General features: G+C 43.7%; 1 protein-coding gene across 1 annotated transcript in view; it reads right to left on the bottom strand.

The window, feature by feature from the left end:
• Positions 1 to 11,054: 11,054 nt before the first annotated feature.
• The window catches only part of Xpo7 (exportin 7), a 91,054-nt gene continuing 82,350 nt past the window's right edge, over positions 11,055 to 19,758 (bottom strand). Inside the window, 8 exon segments of the mRNA XM_005070981.4 lie at positions 11,055 to 12,522; positions 12,525 to 12,613; positions 13,392 to 13,519; positions 14,938 to 15,036; positions 16,697 to 16,857; positions 17,920 to 18,058; positions 18,402 to 18,616; positions 18,984 to 19,066. Coding sequence (XP_005071038.2) covers positions 12,344 to 12,522; positions 12,525 to 12,613; positions 13,392 to 13,519; positions 14,938 to 15,036; positions 16,697 to 16,857; positions 17,920 to 18,058; positions 18,402 to 18,616; positions 18,984 to 19,066 — 1,093 coding nt within the window. The 3' untranslated portion in view covers positions 11,055 to 12,343.

The raw sequence follows: 19,758 nt of genomic DNA, 5'->3' as shown, positions 1-19,758 counted from the left end.
CTCCCTCCCTGCCTGCCCTGGAGTCACCTGGCACTTGATTGTCGTTCATCTGCTCCACTGTTTCCCATTGAGCAGGTCTAGGTGGGGCCAAGAGAATTTGCATTTCCTACCAGTTTTCAGGTGAAGCTGCTGCTGTTGGCCCAGAAGGAAGCCACTGTTCACAGCCAGCAGGGAGGGGCTTACTGAGGTCACCAAAAGAGAAGGTATCTTTGCCTCTTAGAGACTCTTTGCCATCTGTTGGGAAGCATCGCTAATGACTTCCGTCATTCGATTCTACACGTGGCATTGCTGCGGTTCTTACATTTAGCCATTCTAGAGGATGTATTTCATTTTGTTTTTCTTTCCCTCGAAGGAAATGCTCTCCCACTGAGCCTGTTGGTGGCATTTCATTGTAGTTTTTAATTTGTCCTTCCTTGGCGATAAGGGATGTTGAATATTAAAGTGATTACTGGTTATGATCAAAGTGGCATTTTCTTTCTCCCCCCTTTTTGAGACAGGGTTTCTCTGTTAAAGTCCTGGTCCTGGAACTCACTTTGTAGACCAGGCTGGTCTTGAGATCCACCTGCCTCTGTCTCTTAAGTGCTAGGGTTAAAGGCGTGTGTCACCACTGCTCAGCCATGGTTCTTTATATACAATGGATATTTGTTTTGTGTCAAATATATATTCCCAAGTTTTTTTCCAGTCCAAATTATGTATTGTCTTTCTTTTCCTTCCTTCCTTCCTTCCTTCCTTCCTTCCTTCCTTCCTTCCTTCCTTCCTTCCTTTTTGAGACAAGGTCTTGTTATGTATTGAGGCCGTTCTTGAACTCAATATTCTTTTGTCTTTCCCTCCCAAGTGTTAGTATTATAGGTGGGCACCACCTCACCTGACTCTAATTTTAGCTTTGACTCTTAGATGTATGATATATTCTGAGTTAACTTTTCTGAGATGGTATTGTGATTGCTAGAGAAACTCCCTTTTATGCTAGGCATCCGTTCTGATCCCCAGCTGTTTGTCTCTGACTCCAGTCTCAATAACTCTGATTTAGTCACCCCCATGTAAAAATATACAACCCTGGCTGGGCCTGGTGGCACGTGCTTGTAATCTTAGCACTTGGGAGGCAAGGAAAGTGAATCTCTGTGAGTTCAAGGCCAGCCTAGTCTACAGAGCCAGTTCCAGAAAAAAACAAAACAATATGACTGTTTTTTGGTTTCTGTAGGCCTTCAAGGACCATTTTGAGGTCACCTTGACTACATGACCCTGACAGAGCAGAACAGCTCTTGCCTTGCTTGTGCAGATACTCAACGTCTTCTCCTTTAAAAACCTTTCCCCCCCTCCCGCCCCCACTTTGATCTCAACTAGGCTCAGAGACAACTGTCCTGCTAGCAGCTTTAATAAATTTAACTAATTATAGTCCAGATTGATTTACCCAGGGGTCATGAACTCCATCTCATACTGCAAAGGATAGCCTTGCACTTGTGATCATCTGTCTCTGCCTCCTGAGGATCTTGGACTCCAGGCATGTGCTACTACGTCAGGTTGAGTTCATTTTTATATATGTAGTAGGAAGGGTCCGATGTTGATCCCTCACTTTCGGCTTCCCCCCACAAACACATAACCCAATTCTGAAAAAGACTATCCTTTCCTCGTACTGATCTTGGCATTTTTGTTGTCAAGTGATCATATATATCAGTCTCTTTCTGAACTATCTCCTGTTTCATTGGTGTGCATGTCTGCCCTAGAGCTAGAGGCAAATGGGCTGGAAAGTAGATCTTGAGATCAGGTAGCATGAGTGCCCAAGTCAGTCTTTTTATTTTAAAAAATATTTTAAGGCAGAGGGTATAGTTGAGTGGTTGAGCACTTGGCTATTACATGAAAGGCCCTGAGCTCCATCCTGAGCACCAAAAGAAAAGATTTTAGGGGCTGGAGAGATGGCTCAGTCAGTGGTTAAGAGCACTGGTTGCTACTGCAAAAGACCCAAAGGGTAGCTCACAACTGTCTGTACCTCCATTTCTAGGGATCTGATGCCCTCTTCTGACCTCCAAGGCAAGTATGCCGTACACACACGTATGCATGGGCAAAATGCTCATACACATAAGATAAATCTTAAAAAGCTAAAGATAAAAATTTTAACTAAACTATTTCAGACTCTGTATTTTCACAGATACATAATCAGCACACTAGTTTCTACAAAAAGGACTTTTGAAATTTCTATTGAACAAAGAACATACATGGAAATGTCTTTATGTAGCTGGGTGAAGTGGGGCACACCCTTAATCCCAGCACTCAGAAGGCAGAGGCAGGCAGATCTCTATGAGTCTGAGGCCAGCTTAGTTTAGAGAGTGAAAGTCCAGGACAACCAGAGCTACATTAGCAAGACCCTGACTCAAAAACAAAACAAAACAAGTCTTTATACAATCCATCACAATACATAATGAATATATACCAATAAAATATAAAGTACTCATTGAGAAAATTACAGATTTTATTGAATGTAGAGATCAGTGTCAGGGGCTGGAGATATAACTCCATGTCTTTGGAGTCAGCCAATTACGATGAACACATTACCGTCTAATTTTCTTTGGCATTATTCTATAGCTTTTAGCACAGATCTAAAATTGTTCATATGTACTTCATGTTCTTGGATGCCATGGAAAATGGTATATATTTTAAATTTAATCTAATTGTTTTTAGTACATACAAATAACCTTTATTTCCCCCATCAGTGGTAGAGAACAAATTTAGGCAGATCCAGGGTTTTGGGCAGGTTAAACAAGCATGTCATAAGACTGGCTTTTGTAGGGAAGAAAGGGAACTAATGGTTACAGTTCCCTAGGTGATGTGGAGGGGGCACGAGGAAGAGATGAGAACCAAGCATTGCACATTTGTATGAAGCACCATAATGAAAACCATGAATGATAACCTGAAAGTGAAAACCCATGGACAAACAACAGACTTATATATTGGCCCTCTCTTCTGAGTTCCAGTGACTTTTTTTGTACTCTAAATCATGACTCTGAGAATAAAGACAAGGTTCACTTCTTCGAGATCTATGTGCCTTTTCTTTTTGAGCTTTATTCATTTGGTTAGGACCTTTGGTAAAACATTCATTTTGAAAGAGGGTCTCACTGTATAGCCCTAGGTAGCCTGGAACTTGCTATGTAGATCAGGTTAACCTCAAACTCGAAGAAATCTGCTTCCTGAGTGCTGGGATTAAAGGTGTGCACTACCACACCTGGCCTGCCTCTTTACTCCCCTTCTCCCTCTCTCTCTCCTTCTGTCCAAGACACAGATGGAGATATATATATATCCAGACTGGTCTTGAAGTTTGAGCCTTCCTGCCTCAGCCTTCCAAGCGCTAGGATTGCAGGTCTGTTACCCAGATAGCCTTTTGCTTCAAGGGGAAAGACCACACTTTCACTTTCAAGTGTGTTTTTGGTAAGATTTTTGTAGATTCCAAGGTTAAGAATATGTGTTGGGATTACACTCAGTACCACATACAGGGTCCTAGGTTTGTTCCCCAATACCACCACTCACAAGAAAATTTCTTTCTATTCCTTCTTTGTCGAGTTTTTTGAGATAAGGTCTCATGTTCCAAATTGGCCTTGAAGTTACTATGTAGCTGGGGACGACCTCCCACTTCTGACTTTTCTGCCTCCATTTCCAATTGCTGGGATTAAAGGCATGCCATCAGTTTAAGTCTACCCTGTCTCTTTAAATGTCCTGTCTGCCAAGGCATGACACCAATGTTATGATAAATTCTGAGGGGGACCTTGGCGGATTCCATGGCAGGCGAGGGTAACCTAGGCAGAGGGACAAACATGCCGGGCAGACAGAGCTTATTGAGAAGTTTTATTAGAAAGGGAGTGGGCCACAACGAGGGAGGCTCTCTCAGCCTGGACTCTTGGGGGAGGGCCTAGGCCCTGCCCTGGATGACATGACAGACTCTGGAGATCCACCATGGAAGGCCTCACCCTCCCTGGGGATTGGAGTGGAGTGGCTTGGGGGCCTGGTGGTGAGGGATGGGGAGGAGGGGAGGGAGAGGGAGCTGGGATTGACATGTGAAACAAACTTGTTTCTAACTTAAATTTAAAAAAGGGGAAAAACAATAACAACAACAACAAAAAAAAAGAAAGGAAGTGGGGAGAAAAGAGACACAGAGACAAAGAGAGGACAGAACAGAAGAGGGAAACAGGAGAAGTCCTGTCTGCCCCTTGGGAACATAAGTGGGTGGAGGCCTTTCTCTCTCTCTCTCTCTCTCTCTCTCTCTCTCTCTCTCTCTCTCTCTCTCTCTCTCTCTCTCTCTCTCTCTCTCTCTCTCTTTCTTTTGGTTGTTTTTTCGAGACAGGGTTTCTCTGTATTGTTTTGGAGGCTGTCCTGGAACTTGCTCGGTAGACTAGGCTGGTCTCGAACTCACAGAGATGCGCCTGCCTCTGCCTCCCGAGTGCTGGCATTAAAGGTGTGCGTCACCAATGCCTGGCAAGGTCTTTCTTTTAAAGGGGTCCTTTGCACCTGGGTTGATCAGGGCACTGCTTGAGTGCATTCTTCCAAGTGATAGGGACAGGCCAGCATGACTGGATCCTTATAATCATGTTGGGCTTTATGCTGTGCTAGGGACTGAACCCAGTGCTTCCTGAATGCTAGGCTAGTACTCTGCCAACTACGCTATGTCCCCAGAACATTTTCCCGCTTTTAATATTATGAGTTTCCATTTGCATCTACTGGAATGATCTCTAATTTTTCCTTAGTTTATATTGTGTCACATTTATGCTTTTAATAGAATATTAAAATTATGTGTATGTATGTTTTGTCTGTATGGCATATCTGAGCATTTGAGTGCCTGGTGCCCACAGAGGCCAGGAGACGTAGTCAGATCCCCTGTAACTGGAATTACAGATGGTTTTGAGCAACCATGTGGGTGCTGGGAACCGAACCCAGTGCTCTCTGGCAGAATAGCAAGTACTCTTAATTGCTGAACTTTCACTCTAGTCTCTTAATATTTTTTTTTCTTCGAGACAAGGTTTCCCTGTGTAGCTTTGGAGCCTGTCCTGGAACTAGCTCTTGTAGACCAGGCTGGTCTTGAACCCACAAAGATCCTCCTGCCTCTGCTTCCTGAGTGCTGGTATTAAAGGCATGCATCACCACCGCCCAGCCCAGTTCCTTATTCTTGAAAGTTAAATCAACCTTACATTCTAGACTCAGCCCACACTTAACCATTTGTATTCCTTTTTTGTATATTGTTGATTTTGACACGTCTATATTTTGGTAAGAGTGCATCTAAAATCATATTAGTGTAAAAGCTTTAAATTAAAGATATTTTATGGCCGGGCGTTGGTGGCGCACGCCTTTAATCCCAGCACTCGGGAGGCAGAGGCAGGCGGATATCTGTGAGTTCGAGGCCAGCCTGGTCTACAGAGCGAGTTCCAGGACAGTCTCCAAAGCCAGAGAAACCCTGTCTCGAAAAACCAAAAAAAAAAAAAAAAAAAAAAGATATTTTATGTGTATGGGTATTTTGTAAGTCTCTGCATGTAAGACGGCACCATGTCCATGCCTCTGCTCAAGGAGGTCAGACGGTGTTGAGTCCCTGAAACTGAAGATATGGACTGTTATGAGCCGCCAAGTGGGTGCTGGGGATTAAACCTGGGTCCTTTACAAGAGCACCCAGTGCCTTTTAACTATTGAATTGTTTCTCCAGCCCCCTAAGTGTTCTTTCATTTTATTGTCCTTGGGTTTTGCATATTTTCTTAGTAAAACCAAGTGTTCCTCCTCTTCTGAATGTCTGTGTGACTAGTATTTATTTTGAAGAATTGTTTTTGACATCTAGGGGAGCGTGGTCTTCTCTCAGGTTCACCCAGGGCGCTGCCTTCTTTACAACCTGCATCTTCGTCTTGCCCAGGGCTTCCTTTCTCCCAGTCAGGCACCGCTCCACAGGAGAATCAGTCAAATTCAGCTGGTCACAAGACTCTCACCATTCTCTCTGAGCCCTAGCCTTGGTTTGCACTCCCTGTCCGTTAAACTGGTTGGTTAAGTGGACTCTTGCAGGCCCATCCTTCACTCAGACACAAAGAAGCCTGCACTATCGCTCTGGCCCCATCATCTCTGCTATTCCTCCGAGGGTGTTTCACCCCTTTCTGTCGTGCCTTCTTGGTCTGGGCTTCGCTGGGAGCAGTACTACGCAGAGCACCCCTTTGCGTCTGCGACTTCCTCCACTGGTTGAGCACTCCAATTTTGGGACTGAGACTCAGCGACAATCGCTGCGGATACCCGTGTGAGGACGCGACGTAAATAGACTCAAGATTTCTGCAAGCACAAGGCCCTGAGAAACATCTTTCCAGTGCAGATTAGCCCTTCATATACAGCCGGAAACCAGAGTGCGTAAGTTCTTACTGCGCGTGCGCGGAACAGGGGCGGGATCTGATCTGGGGATTCTGCGCAGCCCAGATGCAACCCAGGTAAGGCGTCTCCTTCAGACGCAAGGAGCGTGCGGAACCATTTCCGGGGCCGCTCTGCTCGGTGTCAGGTGGGAGTGGTCAAGCTGGGATCTCCTGAGGGACTTGACTCATTTCAGTACCTCTTTTCACCCTCCGCCTACTGTCTTCAGCATCTGCAGCCCATAAGTCACATCCTTGTCATCCATCACGATGTGACCTGATCCATTGGTTCTGGCTTGGAAGGAGCACATTTTGGTTGCTGGGACAGATAAGGGACAAGATTAGAATCATCCCAAACAAGCAGGTCTTACCACTTTAGGGATGGGGACAGAGAAGAGGGAGGACCTTTGGGTCTCTGGGCCTGCAGATAAACAAAGAGTAGTTTATACACTGACAAAAGTGGGTTTTGCAGGCTGTGGAGCAAGAACGCTGTTGTATCTGTCTAGTAGAGTAGAAGGGTTTCTAGCCTGTCAATAAAGTTTGTAATTCCATATTCTTTGCGACTCACGCCCCAGACTCGACTTAAGAGGTGGTTAATCAGATGAAGTAATGGCCCGCTATACTCTTAAGTGTTTTCACTTCCACTCTCATTCTTTTCTATCACTTTCCAGTTAAGATAGGCTTCGGATGTTTTACTAACTGCTCCCGAGAGCTGGGGAGAGACATCTATTTTCTGACTTAAAGACTATATTCTCACTCATAATACTAGTTGTGGGAGAGTACCTATTGTGTAAGTGGCTCTTCTTTTTTCCCCTTTAGGTGGGGGTTCGGGGGTGGGGAGAGGGCTCTCATATTACCTAGCCTTAATCTAATTTTTCTACGGTTTCCTTACTGCTGGGATTACAGGTGTGCACCACTATGCTTACCTCTAACTACAGTCAGGGGTGGTGGTGCACGCCTTTAATCTTGGGAGGTAGAGGCAGGTAGATCTTCGAGGCCAACCTGATCTACAAAGCAAGTTTCAGGATACCCAGGACTGTTAATCTGAAAAAACAAAAAAAATCAAAACCAAAATAGGGTCTGGAGAGATGGCTCAGTGGCTAAGAGAATTGGCTCCCTTCCAGAGGACCTGGGTTTATCCCAGCACCCACATGAGCTCACACCTGCCTGTAACTTAGTCTCAAGGAATCTGACAGCCTCACCCAATACACAATTTTTTAATTGCACATATAAAATTATATATATGTATGTATATGCAGGACCAGAAGTTGTTGGAGCCTACAGACTGGAGTTACAGGCAGTTGTCTTCAACATTGTCCCTCCCTTTGTACCTCCAAGACAGGATTTCAATTTGTAGCTGAGGCTGGTTTGGCATTCATGGCAATCCTCCTGCTTTCGTCTCAAGTGCTGTCATTACAGATATGAGCCACCACGTCTGACTTGTTTTGTATCCTGTGAGCTTGTTCTCCAGACCTTGAATCGCAATGCTTGACTGGCATAATTTCTGGTTCAGTGGCAGCGGTTAGGTGATTCTCTTCTGCTCAGACTGCACTCCGTTGTAATCCAGTGATGAGATGGATTAGGTTACTAGGTGCTTCTGTGTGCTGAGTGCTTTATGAATAGTCTTCAATTCAAAGTGTAAATGTGGGGGCTGGAGAGATGACTCAGCAGTTAGGAGCACTGGCTGCTCTTCCAGAGGTCTTGAGTTCGATTCACAGCAAATGCACGGTGACTCACAATCACCCATAGTGGGATCTGATGTCCTTTTCTGGCATAAAGTCATACATGTAGATAGAGCACTCACACAATAAATAAATCTTAAATTTATTAAACTTAAATAAATCTTTAAAATCGGGGCTGGTACATGCTGAACCACTGGGCTATAGCCCACCCTGTTTACTTTTAAAGTCACTGTATGCTGTTAATGGATTCTGCAGAAGAGGCGAAATCAATATTTTGATGCCACCAACTCCTTTTCTGTAGCCCTGACCAGCAGGTGCCAATGTCATGAATGGACAGATGACAAGGGTCAGGGTGTCCTGAGAACCATGAATTGCTGAGGAAGGAAAGTCATTTTCAAACTTGACTCTACCCTTCACCCCGATGGTCTCAGCCCCATTGTCTGGTAGCTGCTTCTTCTAATGAACACTATTCCTGAAGTATACCAAAGTGGCTAACAAGCTAGTGTTCAAAGTTTAGAGTATCACCCACCCAGAAGACAACTGAAAGGAAGACCCTCTCCCCTTAAATGTGATCTACATTTATGCTAATGTTTCATTACAGTTGGGGATACACATTGTTTTATACATTTTTAAAAAGATTTATTTATTATGTATACAGTGTTCTGCCTGCATGTACCCCTGCATGGCAGAAGAGGGCACCAGATCTCATTATGGATGGTTGTGAGGTACCATGTGGTTGCTGGGAATTGAACTCAGGACCTCTGCAAGAACAGTCAATGCTCTTAATCACTGAGCCATCTCTCCAGAGACACCCCCCCCTCCCCGGTGGGATGGGATGGGGTGGGTGGGCGATACATACGAGACAGGGTTTCTCTGTATTGTTTTGGAGGCTGTCTTGGAACTTGCTCTGGAGACCAGCCCGGCCTCGAACTCACAGAGATCCACCTGCCTCTGCCTCCCGAGTGCTGGGATTAAAGGCGTGCGCCACCACCGCCCGGCGCGATACACATTTAATTCCTTTGTTTCTAAAGTATACTTAAAGGCCTTTTTCAGATTAACCCAACTGCTCTTCCTCTCCATTTCTGCCTTGGTGCTTGCTTGACACATTAGTAGCTAACAACCTAGGTTTGTAGATCTCTCATCAGAAATTCTGGTTTGGACAGAGCTGACTTGGACACTGTTTTGGCTCTTTAGGAAAATGGTCTGTGTGCCTAGAAGAAATTCATCACATGATCCTGAAACACTGTCCAGTAGAGTACTTAGTGTAAGTTTGTGTTTTGGAGAAAGATGATACATCCTGGAAGATTGTCACTTTCCATTAGAAAATTGACTCTTCTGCTGAAAAGTCATTACTTCTTAAAATTTCAAAGCCTAGCCAGGCCAGGCAAGAAAGTACATGCCTATAATACCAGTACTTAGGAAATGGAGCCAAGAGGCCCAGTAATTCAAGGCTAGCCTTGGTTATAATATAAGTTTGAGGCTAACCTGGCCTATATGAGAACATGTATCAAAGAATAGAATTTAAGAACCTAACATTTCAACACTGGGTAAAATCTTTTCTTTGGTTTTCACTTCAGTAGGAAAATATTACCTTTTATTTGGGTCAAGCTAACAAATACATATGCACATAATAAAATTTAATAATCATCGGTAAAAGAATTTAGGTGTTCATAATAGCTGATCCCAGGAATCACTGTGTAGATAATGCTCTGAGTGCCCAGGAACAGCATAGATACCCACAAATAGTTTCCATGATTTCTAACACAGAAAGTTAGAGACAACTGGATTTCATATTAGGTTAAGTCCTATGAAACTATTAAAGTGTGTGAGATAGAGAGGAAGGGAAAGAGGTACCACATAGCCCAGCATGGCCTTGCTGGGTAGCCACCATGGATCACCTTGAATTCATCCTGTTTTCATTTCTTTTCCTTTTTTTGGGCAAGACACAGTCTCTCTTTGTAGTCCTGCTTGACCTTGATCCTTGATTTACCTGCCTTTGCCTCTGAATTGCTGGGGTTAAAGGCATTCAATACCACACCAGGGTGGTAACTTTTTTTGTCAGTTGAAGAGTAACACCCTTAAGATTTACAAAGTTTGGTGGGGCCGTGGAAGATGTTAACCACAGAGACACTGTTGTGATGCACCAACGATATTATTGTCCAGTGAATTTCTTGCCTTTGGGATTACTTTGTGGGAGAGAAGGAAGGACACTGGAATTTTGTTGACCAACTGTTACCTAGCTGGGAGGTGGTGGTGCACGCCTTTCATCCCAGTACTTGGAAGGCAGAGGCAGGCAGATCTCTGTGAGTTGGAGGCCAGCCTGGTCTACAAAGTGAGTTCCAGGACAATCAGCTCTGTTACACAGAGAATCCAACTGTTACCTCAAAATCCTTGCCATTCTACTTGCCTTAAAGGCACAAAAACCATAGTTTCTTGGTTTTTTTTTTTGCCTTTTAGGAATGAGCAGGCAGTAGAACACCTAACAGTGTGCACAGGATTAACATTTGGACCTGTGTAGGTAAGATACACACAACTGTCTTGTACTTTGGTGCTTTTTCACTGGTTCTGGCAATGGAGATTCCTCACACTGAAGGCACTGTGCAGGACAGGGTCATGAATCCCAGAAACTAGTGAACTTTATTTGCTTGATCTGGCCTGTGCATTCTGTGGCATTCCAGGGGGAAACATTTGCCCAGTCTCTATCAGAGAAGCAGATGGAAAGACTAAAAAATGAGGCTTTCTTTAGCTACTGATTGTAAGCAGACAGTCATTTCATTACCTGGAAAGAGGAAAAGTGGCTTCATTTTGACAACTTTGGAGAACATAACACTATGCTTCAAGTACGTCAGCTGAACCAGTCATACTTTAAAGAGTTGAGTCAGATACAGTCTGAGTTCATTTTATAAGGCAGAGAGACTTCTGTATCCACTGGCTTTTAAAAAAGAAAGCATGGTTGTTTGTATATCTCCATGTTAAGTGAGACACATTCCGGGACACACTACATTTGACTGCAGAAACCAACTCAGTAGAAACCACTGAAGTTTATTGGCGGTCACAATGCTTACACTGTATGCAGCAAACACCCTTACAAGTCTATCCGCAACCTGATCACGCAAGAAAAGATTCACCACACAGTCGCCAGAGGAGAAGGAAAATTAACAGGCTTGTTTGTGAGGGTTGAGGAAAATAAAAATAAAACCTAATTGATTAATGTCCCATGGGTAAGAGCTGAACTAGAGATGTGTACAACTAGCAGCAACGGTTGTGGAAAAGTACAAGGCAAATAGCTTTCTCCATTGAATTTTCCTCTGTAGGTTCACTTTTCTTTTTTAATATTCAAAACATTTATTATGTTTTTTATTTTATAAAAATGTATATTTTTAAAGGGAAAATGTTAAATACTTCATGCTAGGTAGACCTTGTTATTAAGAACCCTTCCTCTGTAGTAACTTCCTCCAGTTCATACATTCATGAGTGCAGGGTACATACATAAATATCCACACACACATCCATACACACTGCCTCAAGGGCTGGGGAAGACAAAGTCATGGCCACACACATCAGGCCTCTGGTGGACTCATGCAAATTGCTCAACAAGAGAGCAAATGGCTCAATTCTCCATCGTCTCCCTACAGAGACCAAGAATCCTAAAACATAAATCCATCTTTTAACAGCAAGAGGCATCTGTCTGAGGATGAGGGTAAGTAAAATGAGAGAAAGGATGGAGATAAGAACACCAGAATTTTTTAGCTGGAGTTATTTGTCACTGCAGGAGGCTGGGGGACCTAGGGCAGCATCCATGAATGGGGAGGTTGGTGCTCCCTCATGGCTCAGAGTTCCTAACAACAAGGGTTAATACAGCATCAGGAGCGCATCATTGGGGGTGGAGGTGGGGAAAGGGCATTAAGAAAAAATATACATTTGGAGATTTTCCTTTCTTTGCCTCTCTACACTGTGTCACTAAATATATCTCTGCACTTTCACACATCCTTGTCCAATAAAGCTTCAGGCCACCACAATACACATTTTCTTCACTCGCCATACATAACCCTCACATCAGCATTGGTGCACTAGACTCTGTAAAAAGTTTTCAGTCACACTTTTTGTTTTTAAACTTGAGTCAATATAAACCTTGTTCAAAATGTTATGAAAAAATGTACATGTTTATACAAGGCAGGTTGTGGCAGGACACCGGGCTCTCCCTGCTTGGGTGGCCCCAGGAGGGGGCTGGAGTCTCAGACGGACTGTGTCTCTGTCTCCTCCCACCACCCTTCCCACCCAGTCCCCCAGGAACCAGCAGCGCCCTGCCCCTTAGTGAGTGCACACACCCCCATATTTCCTGGTGAAACGGCTAGGTGACCTTTGCCATTTCCCCACACCTCTGGAGGAAGGAGCTGGGATCAGCCAGGCCCTCTTCCCTTGCAATTGTTCAACCTCTGGACCAGACCAAAGGGACGCTGCTCTGTACAGGTAGAGTCCAAGAGTTGTCAGCTCATCATGTCATTGCTATTCACTCCATAAGTGGAATTCTTCATTGAGTCGTTGACTTCTCGACGGAATGCTGACAGGTTCTGGGTGAACCTGCAGAAAGGATGCATGTGGGTTGGGGGAGGAGGTAGAAATGAAAGGTCTTTGCCTAAAACGTTGTTTTCCTAAGCACAGAAACAGTTACTGAGAAGTAGAACACAGGAACTGTGTGTCTAGCCAGCTAATCTTAGTCTTAGGACTATTAGGAAAGGTGGCCTTGTTTATGCTTCCACTTTTTCCTGGTAACTTCACAGCAGGCCAGAGATGGTCAAACCTGGAGCTGGGAGGGCCAAGTTGGACTCATGGCAGCACCACAGCCAACCTTAACTGCTTGACAAGAGATGGGAATTAACCTTAGTACTAAAAGACTGAGGACAAAGAGCTGTGTTGTCCAATATAGAAGCTGCTAAGCACAGATGGCTCGTGAGCCAGTGAGACTGAGAGCTGAATCAAGTTTAATAATATTTAAATCTAGTTTCCCATCACAGTCTAATCACTTTTTTATTAAAATGCCTTCATTCAAATTAAATAATGAAGATAATCTAGATAGTTAATTAAGCTTTTACAAAACTTCAAAGTATGTTTGGCATAACCAGGGTATAGGAATCTATCAATCTATGTCAAGCTTATGAAATGTAATTTTAGATGTTTTAGGTTACTTGGGTTACTACTAAAACTTGCCATCGAGAAATTTAGACCTGTAGCTTGCCTCTCTAGTAGACAGCACTACTTTAGGAAGATCACATCTGGTGAACAGAGATGTTTATGGAACTGCCCTTGTTTCAATGGTTTGAAAAATAACAGCACTTCTTGGTAAAATCCAGATACTTACCTGTCTCTGTTTTTCGTCAGAAGATTCCGCTCAATGCCTTCCATCAAATTTTCAAAACACAGATGCATGGCCTGCTGTTTCTCTGGTGGTTGGCTATTGACAATGCTGTTTCTCAGGTCTGAAAAATACTGTGGGTCAAGGAGCAAAACACAAGGTGAGAGAAGGCAGATGAATGCTCTTAAGGAAAGTAGTGTCTACCACAATTCAAAAATCATCACAACCCTGAACTTTTGGGATCTACCTGCCTCTGCCTCCACTTACCAGGTGCTGGAGTTGTGCTACCAGACCTGGCTTCAGATTCCCTTTTAGAGAATCTCAAGCTTTATGACAGAGCTGGATCAAGAGCTTGGGTCTCATGTGCTCTGATGTCTAGGGACAGCTTTCCCTTTCAAAGGACTTATATCACTACTTAAAGCAAAGTGCTCCTTCATCCTTTCCATTAACTGCCACTTGTGGATTGCTTTTAAGACAGGACCTCATGTAGCCCAGACTGGCCTCAAACTCACTGTGAAGCTGTGAATGACCTTAAACTTTTTTTTTTGGTTTTACGAGACAGGGTTTCTCTGTATTGTTTGGAGGCTGTTGTCCAGCCCGGCCTCGAACTCACAGAGATCTGCCTGCCTCTGCCTCCTGAGTGCTGGGATTAAAGGCGTGCGCCACCACCGCCCGGCGACCTTAAACTTTTGATCCTCCTGCCTTCACCTCCCAAATGCTGAGATTAGAAGCACAGGCCACCAAACCTGACTGTGTGTAGACTTTAACAGGCAAGAAGGAACAGGACATAATTAGTCAATGGCCCATACCCCCTTGCCAAGTGACAGCTGTGTGAAGGCTTATTACATTATATACCTCTGACTGGGACAGGAGATGGCTTTCCTACCTTTTCTTTTTGTTTTCAGAGATTTATTTCTACTATTATTCTGTATGTGTATGTGTCTGGGCGCCCTCAAATGGCAGAAAAGTATCAGATTCCTTGCAGATGGAGTTACAAATGGTTGAGTGCTCCCTGATGTGGGTGGGGACTGGGAATCAAAACTTTGGTCCACCTGGAAGAACAGCAAACACACTCATCACTGAGCCATCTCTGCAGACCCCTTTTCTTTTCGAGCCAGGGTCTCACTACCTGGCTGTGCTGTAACTTGCTATATAGACCAGGCTGGCCTTGAATTCAGAGAAATTATCCTGCCTCTGCCTCTTGAGCACTGGGATTAAATTGTGTAGCATTACACTTAACAGCACACACACTCTCTCTCTTAAGAAGGGGAGCTTCCTGGAGAGATGGTTCAGTTAAGAGCACTGGCTGCTCTAGAGGACCTCAGTTTGGTTCCCAGCACCTACATGGCAGCTTATAACCAGGTCTATAGGATCCGATGCCCTCTTTTGGCTTCCAAGAATACCAGGCACACAAGTGGCGCATATACATATGTGTAGACAAAACACTCATACACATAAAATAAGGAAAAGATTCAACTGAACAGTACTTGGGCTGTCAGGGTTGGTTGGTATAAGTACCCATTTCCTGAGCCTCTTGCTGGTCTTTGCCTACCTTTTCATTAAGCAGTATCAAGCCAAGGAGGGGTCGAGACATAGACCACTGATTCCTACAGTCTTCAAAGATGATGATGTTCAGCACCGTGGACAGCATCTAGAAGCAAGAAAGCAGAGGTCTAGTGAGTGTGCAGCTACTCTAGGTGGGAGAACAGGCTTCAAACAGGCCTTTTCTATACAGGATAAACTAGAAAAATATTTGTGAATCTTTATTTTGGTCTTCTGTTTTGAGAAAAATTTTATTCATAGGTAGTCTTTCCCTGTTCACTCTGACTTATGGGGAACAGGATGGGGTGAATGAAGCATACAAAATATAAATAGAAGCCCAGTGTTGGGGGTGCTCGCCTTTAATCGCACTCGGGAGGCAGAGGCACGTGGATCTCTGTCAGTTCAAGGCCAGTCTGGTCTACAGAGTGAATTCCAGGACAGCCTCCAAAACAATACAGAGAAACCCTGTCTCAAAAACCAACCAACCAACCAACCAAACAAAAAGTTAGAAGGCAAAAGCTTCCTGCTTATTCATTCCTGGTCTTAGAGAAGACAGCTTCATGAGACTTTGAGAATGTGATTACGTTGTGAATAATTTTACTGTTACTTTTAAAGAGCAATGAGCTTGAACATAAGCCATACTACTGACCTGATGCTACTTTGTTATCTATTTGGCATTGTTTTTTTTTTTTTTTTTAAGACAGGGTTTCTCTGTATAACAGTCCTGGCTGTCCTAGAACTTGCTTTGTAGACCAGGCTTGGCCTCAAACTCACAGAGATCTGCTTGCCCCTGCCTCCCAAATGCTGTGATTGAAGGTGTGCACCACAACTGCCAGGATTGGCACTGTATTTTTGCAAATTGCCAATCTTAAACAGATAAAATACAAACATATCACGGACTGGTTTTTCTATGGTTTGTTAATTCTGTTGCTCTGCATTCTTTGGCAGTATTAGGGACTGAACTCAGGGCCTTGTGCATCCCAGCAAATGCTGCCACAATCCCAGCCCTGTAAGTCACAGAGATCCACTTGCCTCTCTCTGACTCTTGAATGCTGGGATTAAAGGTGTGTGCCACCACTGCCCAGCTTTGTTCTGCATTCTTTTTTCTTTTGTTTTTAAATTTAAAAAATTTATTATGTACACAGTGTTCTGCCAGCATATATGCCTGCAGGCCAGAAGAGGGCACCAGATCTCCTTACAGACGGCTGTGAGCCAGTATATGGTTGCTAGGAAATGAACTCAGGACCTCTGGAAGAGTAGCCAGTGCTCTTAACCACTGAGCAATCTCTTCAGCCCTGTCCTGCATTCTTGTTCCTACTTTGCAAAAAGGAGCACAGACTCTAAAGAAGCTAGGTATGGCTAACTCATGCTCCACTTCCCAGCTGTGAGGGATAAGAGCAATTTCATGGAAGTGTGTGCTCATGAGACAGGATCAAAGTGTGGGGTGGGTGACACTCAGATAATTTCAGATGTTTTCCAGATCTAACGGATTCAAAATCCACTGCCATTTTAAGAACATGAACATAGTCTGGCAGTGGTGGTACACATCTTTAGTCCCAGCACTCGGGAGGCAGAGGCAGGTCAGCCTGGTCTACAGAGTGAGTGCCAGGATAGGCTCCAAAGCTACACAGAGAAACCCTGTCTCAAAAAATTAAAAAGAACATGAACATAGTGTGATGTGCATCAGCTTGCTTGGTCTTCCCATTCTTGTAGAAGTTCATTCACTGTGGGACACACCACCACTGCCAATTAACCCTTAGATTCCTTACCTGCTGAATCATAGCTGGATGCTGCTGCATGATATGCAGAAAGCAGTCACTCTCTCGGTTCAGGGGTGTTGTCCTTTTCTTGGTGCTTCGTGACAGCTGTTTGAAGAGGTATGTCACAATATGGTCCAGGCAGGAACAGCAGCCTGTGCATACCATGGTATCTGGAAGAATGGTGGGAGAGCATGAATACGGAGCTACTGATGACTTGGGCAAATAGATTAATATTGGCTGCAATCCCGTAAGAGTACTCAGGCTGGGACCTTAGTCAAGGTCACTGTTGAGTATACACAAGGCTCAGTTTAACTTTGAAATACAATATAATATAACACAAAAAATCCTATTAGAGTACTATATTTGTGCCAAATACCTTGTTAGATGCTTCCCTCAAGACAAGGTTTCTTTGTATAGTCCTGGGTGTCCTAGAACTAGCTCTGTAGACCAAGTTAGCCTGGACTCAGAGAATCACCTTCCTCTGCCTCTGAGTACTGGGATTAAAGGCGTGGGTTATCACTACTTTACAAGTACTTTATCTAATATATACTCTTGAGAACTGTAGGAGACTTAAGTGTGGCTTCTGACAACAGAGACACCAGCTTGGAAAGATAATGAGACTCATCTAAAACCATACTGCTAAGAACAGAAAGAGCTGTAGCACCCAGGGGACCTGAAGTATGAGCCTGAGTCACTGGTGGAAGAAGACATCATCAAATCCAATTTTATATAGCCTGTCAACATTGACCTTGATTAGAATGGGCTATGTATCAATCTAATGCACCCAAGGGGACCTTGCCTCATGTGCACATTGTTTCTGCTCATTTTCAGCTTTATTTTACTCCTCTATAACCCTTCTGCACCTGTCATGGACCTCCTATCCAGCTTTTACATGTACTTGATGCCAGGCTTTCCCTGACCTCATCTTCTCATGACCAGGAAATTACTTATTCCTCTGTATTCACCCTATGAATTATGAAAGGTATGATTATGGTGAACTCAAGTATCTTGTCTATTCAGGTTATCTGTTTTACCCACCAGATGAAAAACTCTGCAAGTATCACTCTATCCTGAATGTCTCACATAGTGGTTCTTGTGCCAGGACCAGTAAGCACTTGCTTGATGAGACTACACCATGAGTAGCATATTGAGTTGTCAAGGCCAATATTTTTCAAGCAGCAATGTTTTTAGACACTGGTAACTGGCACACACCAGATAACCTAGATCCTTACCAAGTGCAGTAAGTCCTTCAGAAATAGAAGAGAGGATGTACATGATGACATGAGGTTCCAGGCTTGCAATAAAGTTCATATGGTCCTGGGTCAGGACTTCCAGTAGTGAATAGTAAGACTGGCTGAGCTTGGGGTAATCCTGGACAAAAGAGAAGGAAGAAAAATCAACTGGATCTTTTGATATTTAAACACAAAGAGAGAAGATTTTTAACAAAATAGTTCCTTCAGTTGGGGAAACAAAAGACATAGTTATAGCAGAAAGGAATGAGGTTCAGTTTCTTGTTTGTTTGAGACAATCTCTCTATATAGCCCTGGCTGGACCTTGTTGTTGACCAGGCTGTTCTTGAACTCAGAGATCTGCCTTCCTCTTTCTCCTGAGTGTTGGGATTAAAGGCAGGAGGTTGTAGTTTCTGGTCACCATCCCAGGCATGAAAATTTAACACAATCCAAGTATGATGCTGCCAATGGGGCTTAGGGCTTACCAGGAGGTCACTGTGAGGAATAGAGAGGAGCAGTTTGATGAAAGTCTGTAGAGCATTTTCCAAGGCATCATCTCCATAGAGCCGGAAGACTCCAAAATTGACGTAACTCCCACTGAGAGCAGCTTTCAGCATGGAGAAGCAGATGGAGATACCCTTGAGCTTCAAAGCATAGACCTGATCCTTTGGCACCTCTCCTAGTGTCAGGATTCGATTGCCTGAGTAAATATAGGAAATAGTTACACAACCATTGTTCATAGTACATTTTGTAGTGAGGGTATTACTACATAGTTCTAGTTGGTCTTGAATTCAGAGATCTGCCTGTCCCTGCCTATTGAGTACTGAGATTAAAGATATTTGTCACCACACCTGGTGTTCATAGTTTTTAAGTCATCTCAACCCTCCTATTCTAAAGGCATAGATAATATACATTTCATCAAGTCTTTGGTGACATTTGGCAGTCTAATACTCATGTATAAGGAATACCGCACCCCATGGGAATGCTCTCCCAGCTACTGTTAGTTTAACCTGAGACCACACACAGTTATATTCACTTCCAGGGACACATCTCTCTGAAGCACCTACCATACATTGTTATCATCTTGCTGGTTTCTCGGAAAAGTAAGATACCATTGGGAGATGAGACATCAAACTGGAGTCGCTGAGATCTGAGCAGAAAATAATAGAAGCACAAAGAGTCAAAGGTTTTTCTTGGCAGACCAGGATGCTCTAGATTCTCACTGGCTCTCCAGGTGACTCAGCACTACTGCTGCAAACTGCTTCCTCCACTGAGGGAAGAACCATACTTTATCCAACGATGTCGCTTATTTCTTAAAGCCCACCACTTTAGGTTCAAGTTCTGCTCTTCAAACAATGAAAAAATTAAAATACAACCAAACCAACCCAAACAACAGGATGGTAGATTAGAATCAAGCTTTTTAACTCATAAGCCTTAGTTTACATTTATCCACATTCTTGATGGCAAGAGAAGGAGGGGTGCAAACACCATTACCACTTTCTAAGGAAAACACCAAGGGACTTGGATTGCTCTAACAATCAAATATCAGGCAAGGAAGGATCCATTTTAGCAATCTTCGTTTTGGTTCTCAAATGCTCTTCATGAGGTCAGAATAGCTCTTTTAGCTACTCTATCTTGCAACAAATGGTAGCTGACTAGTTAAGGCCTATAAGATCCAGAGGTCCTAAAATGTAAGACAAATCTAAAATGTGGTGTATTGAAATTTTTTGTTATCATGGTCTAGCTACAGTTAAGGCTAATGAACGACTATGTGATGTGTGGTATATGCACGTGTGCACACATGTGTGCTTGCCTGTGTGTTTGGAGGCCAAAGGCTGGGAT

Source organism: Mesocricetus auratus, unplaced genomic scaffold (genome assembly GCF_017639785.1).
Source record: "Mesocricetus auratus isolate SY011 unplaced genomic scaffold, BCM_Maur_2.0 Super-Scaffold_2245, whole genome shotgun sequence".
Taxonomy (NCBI): Eukaryota; Metazoa; Chordata; class Mammalia; order Rodentia; family Cricetidae; genus Mesocricetus; species Mesocricetus auratus.
This window is presented reverse-complemented; position numbering and strand designations above follow the sequence as displayed.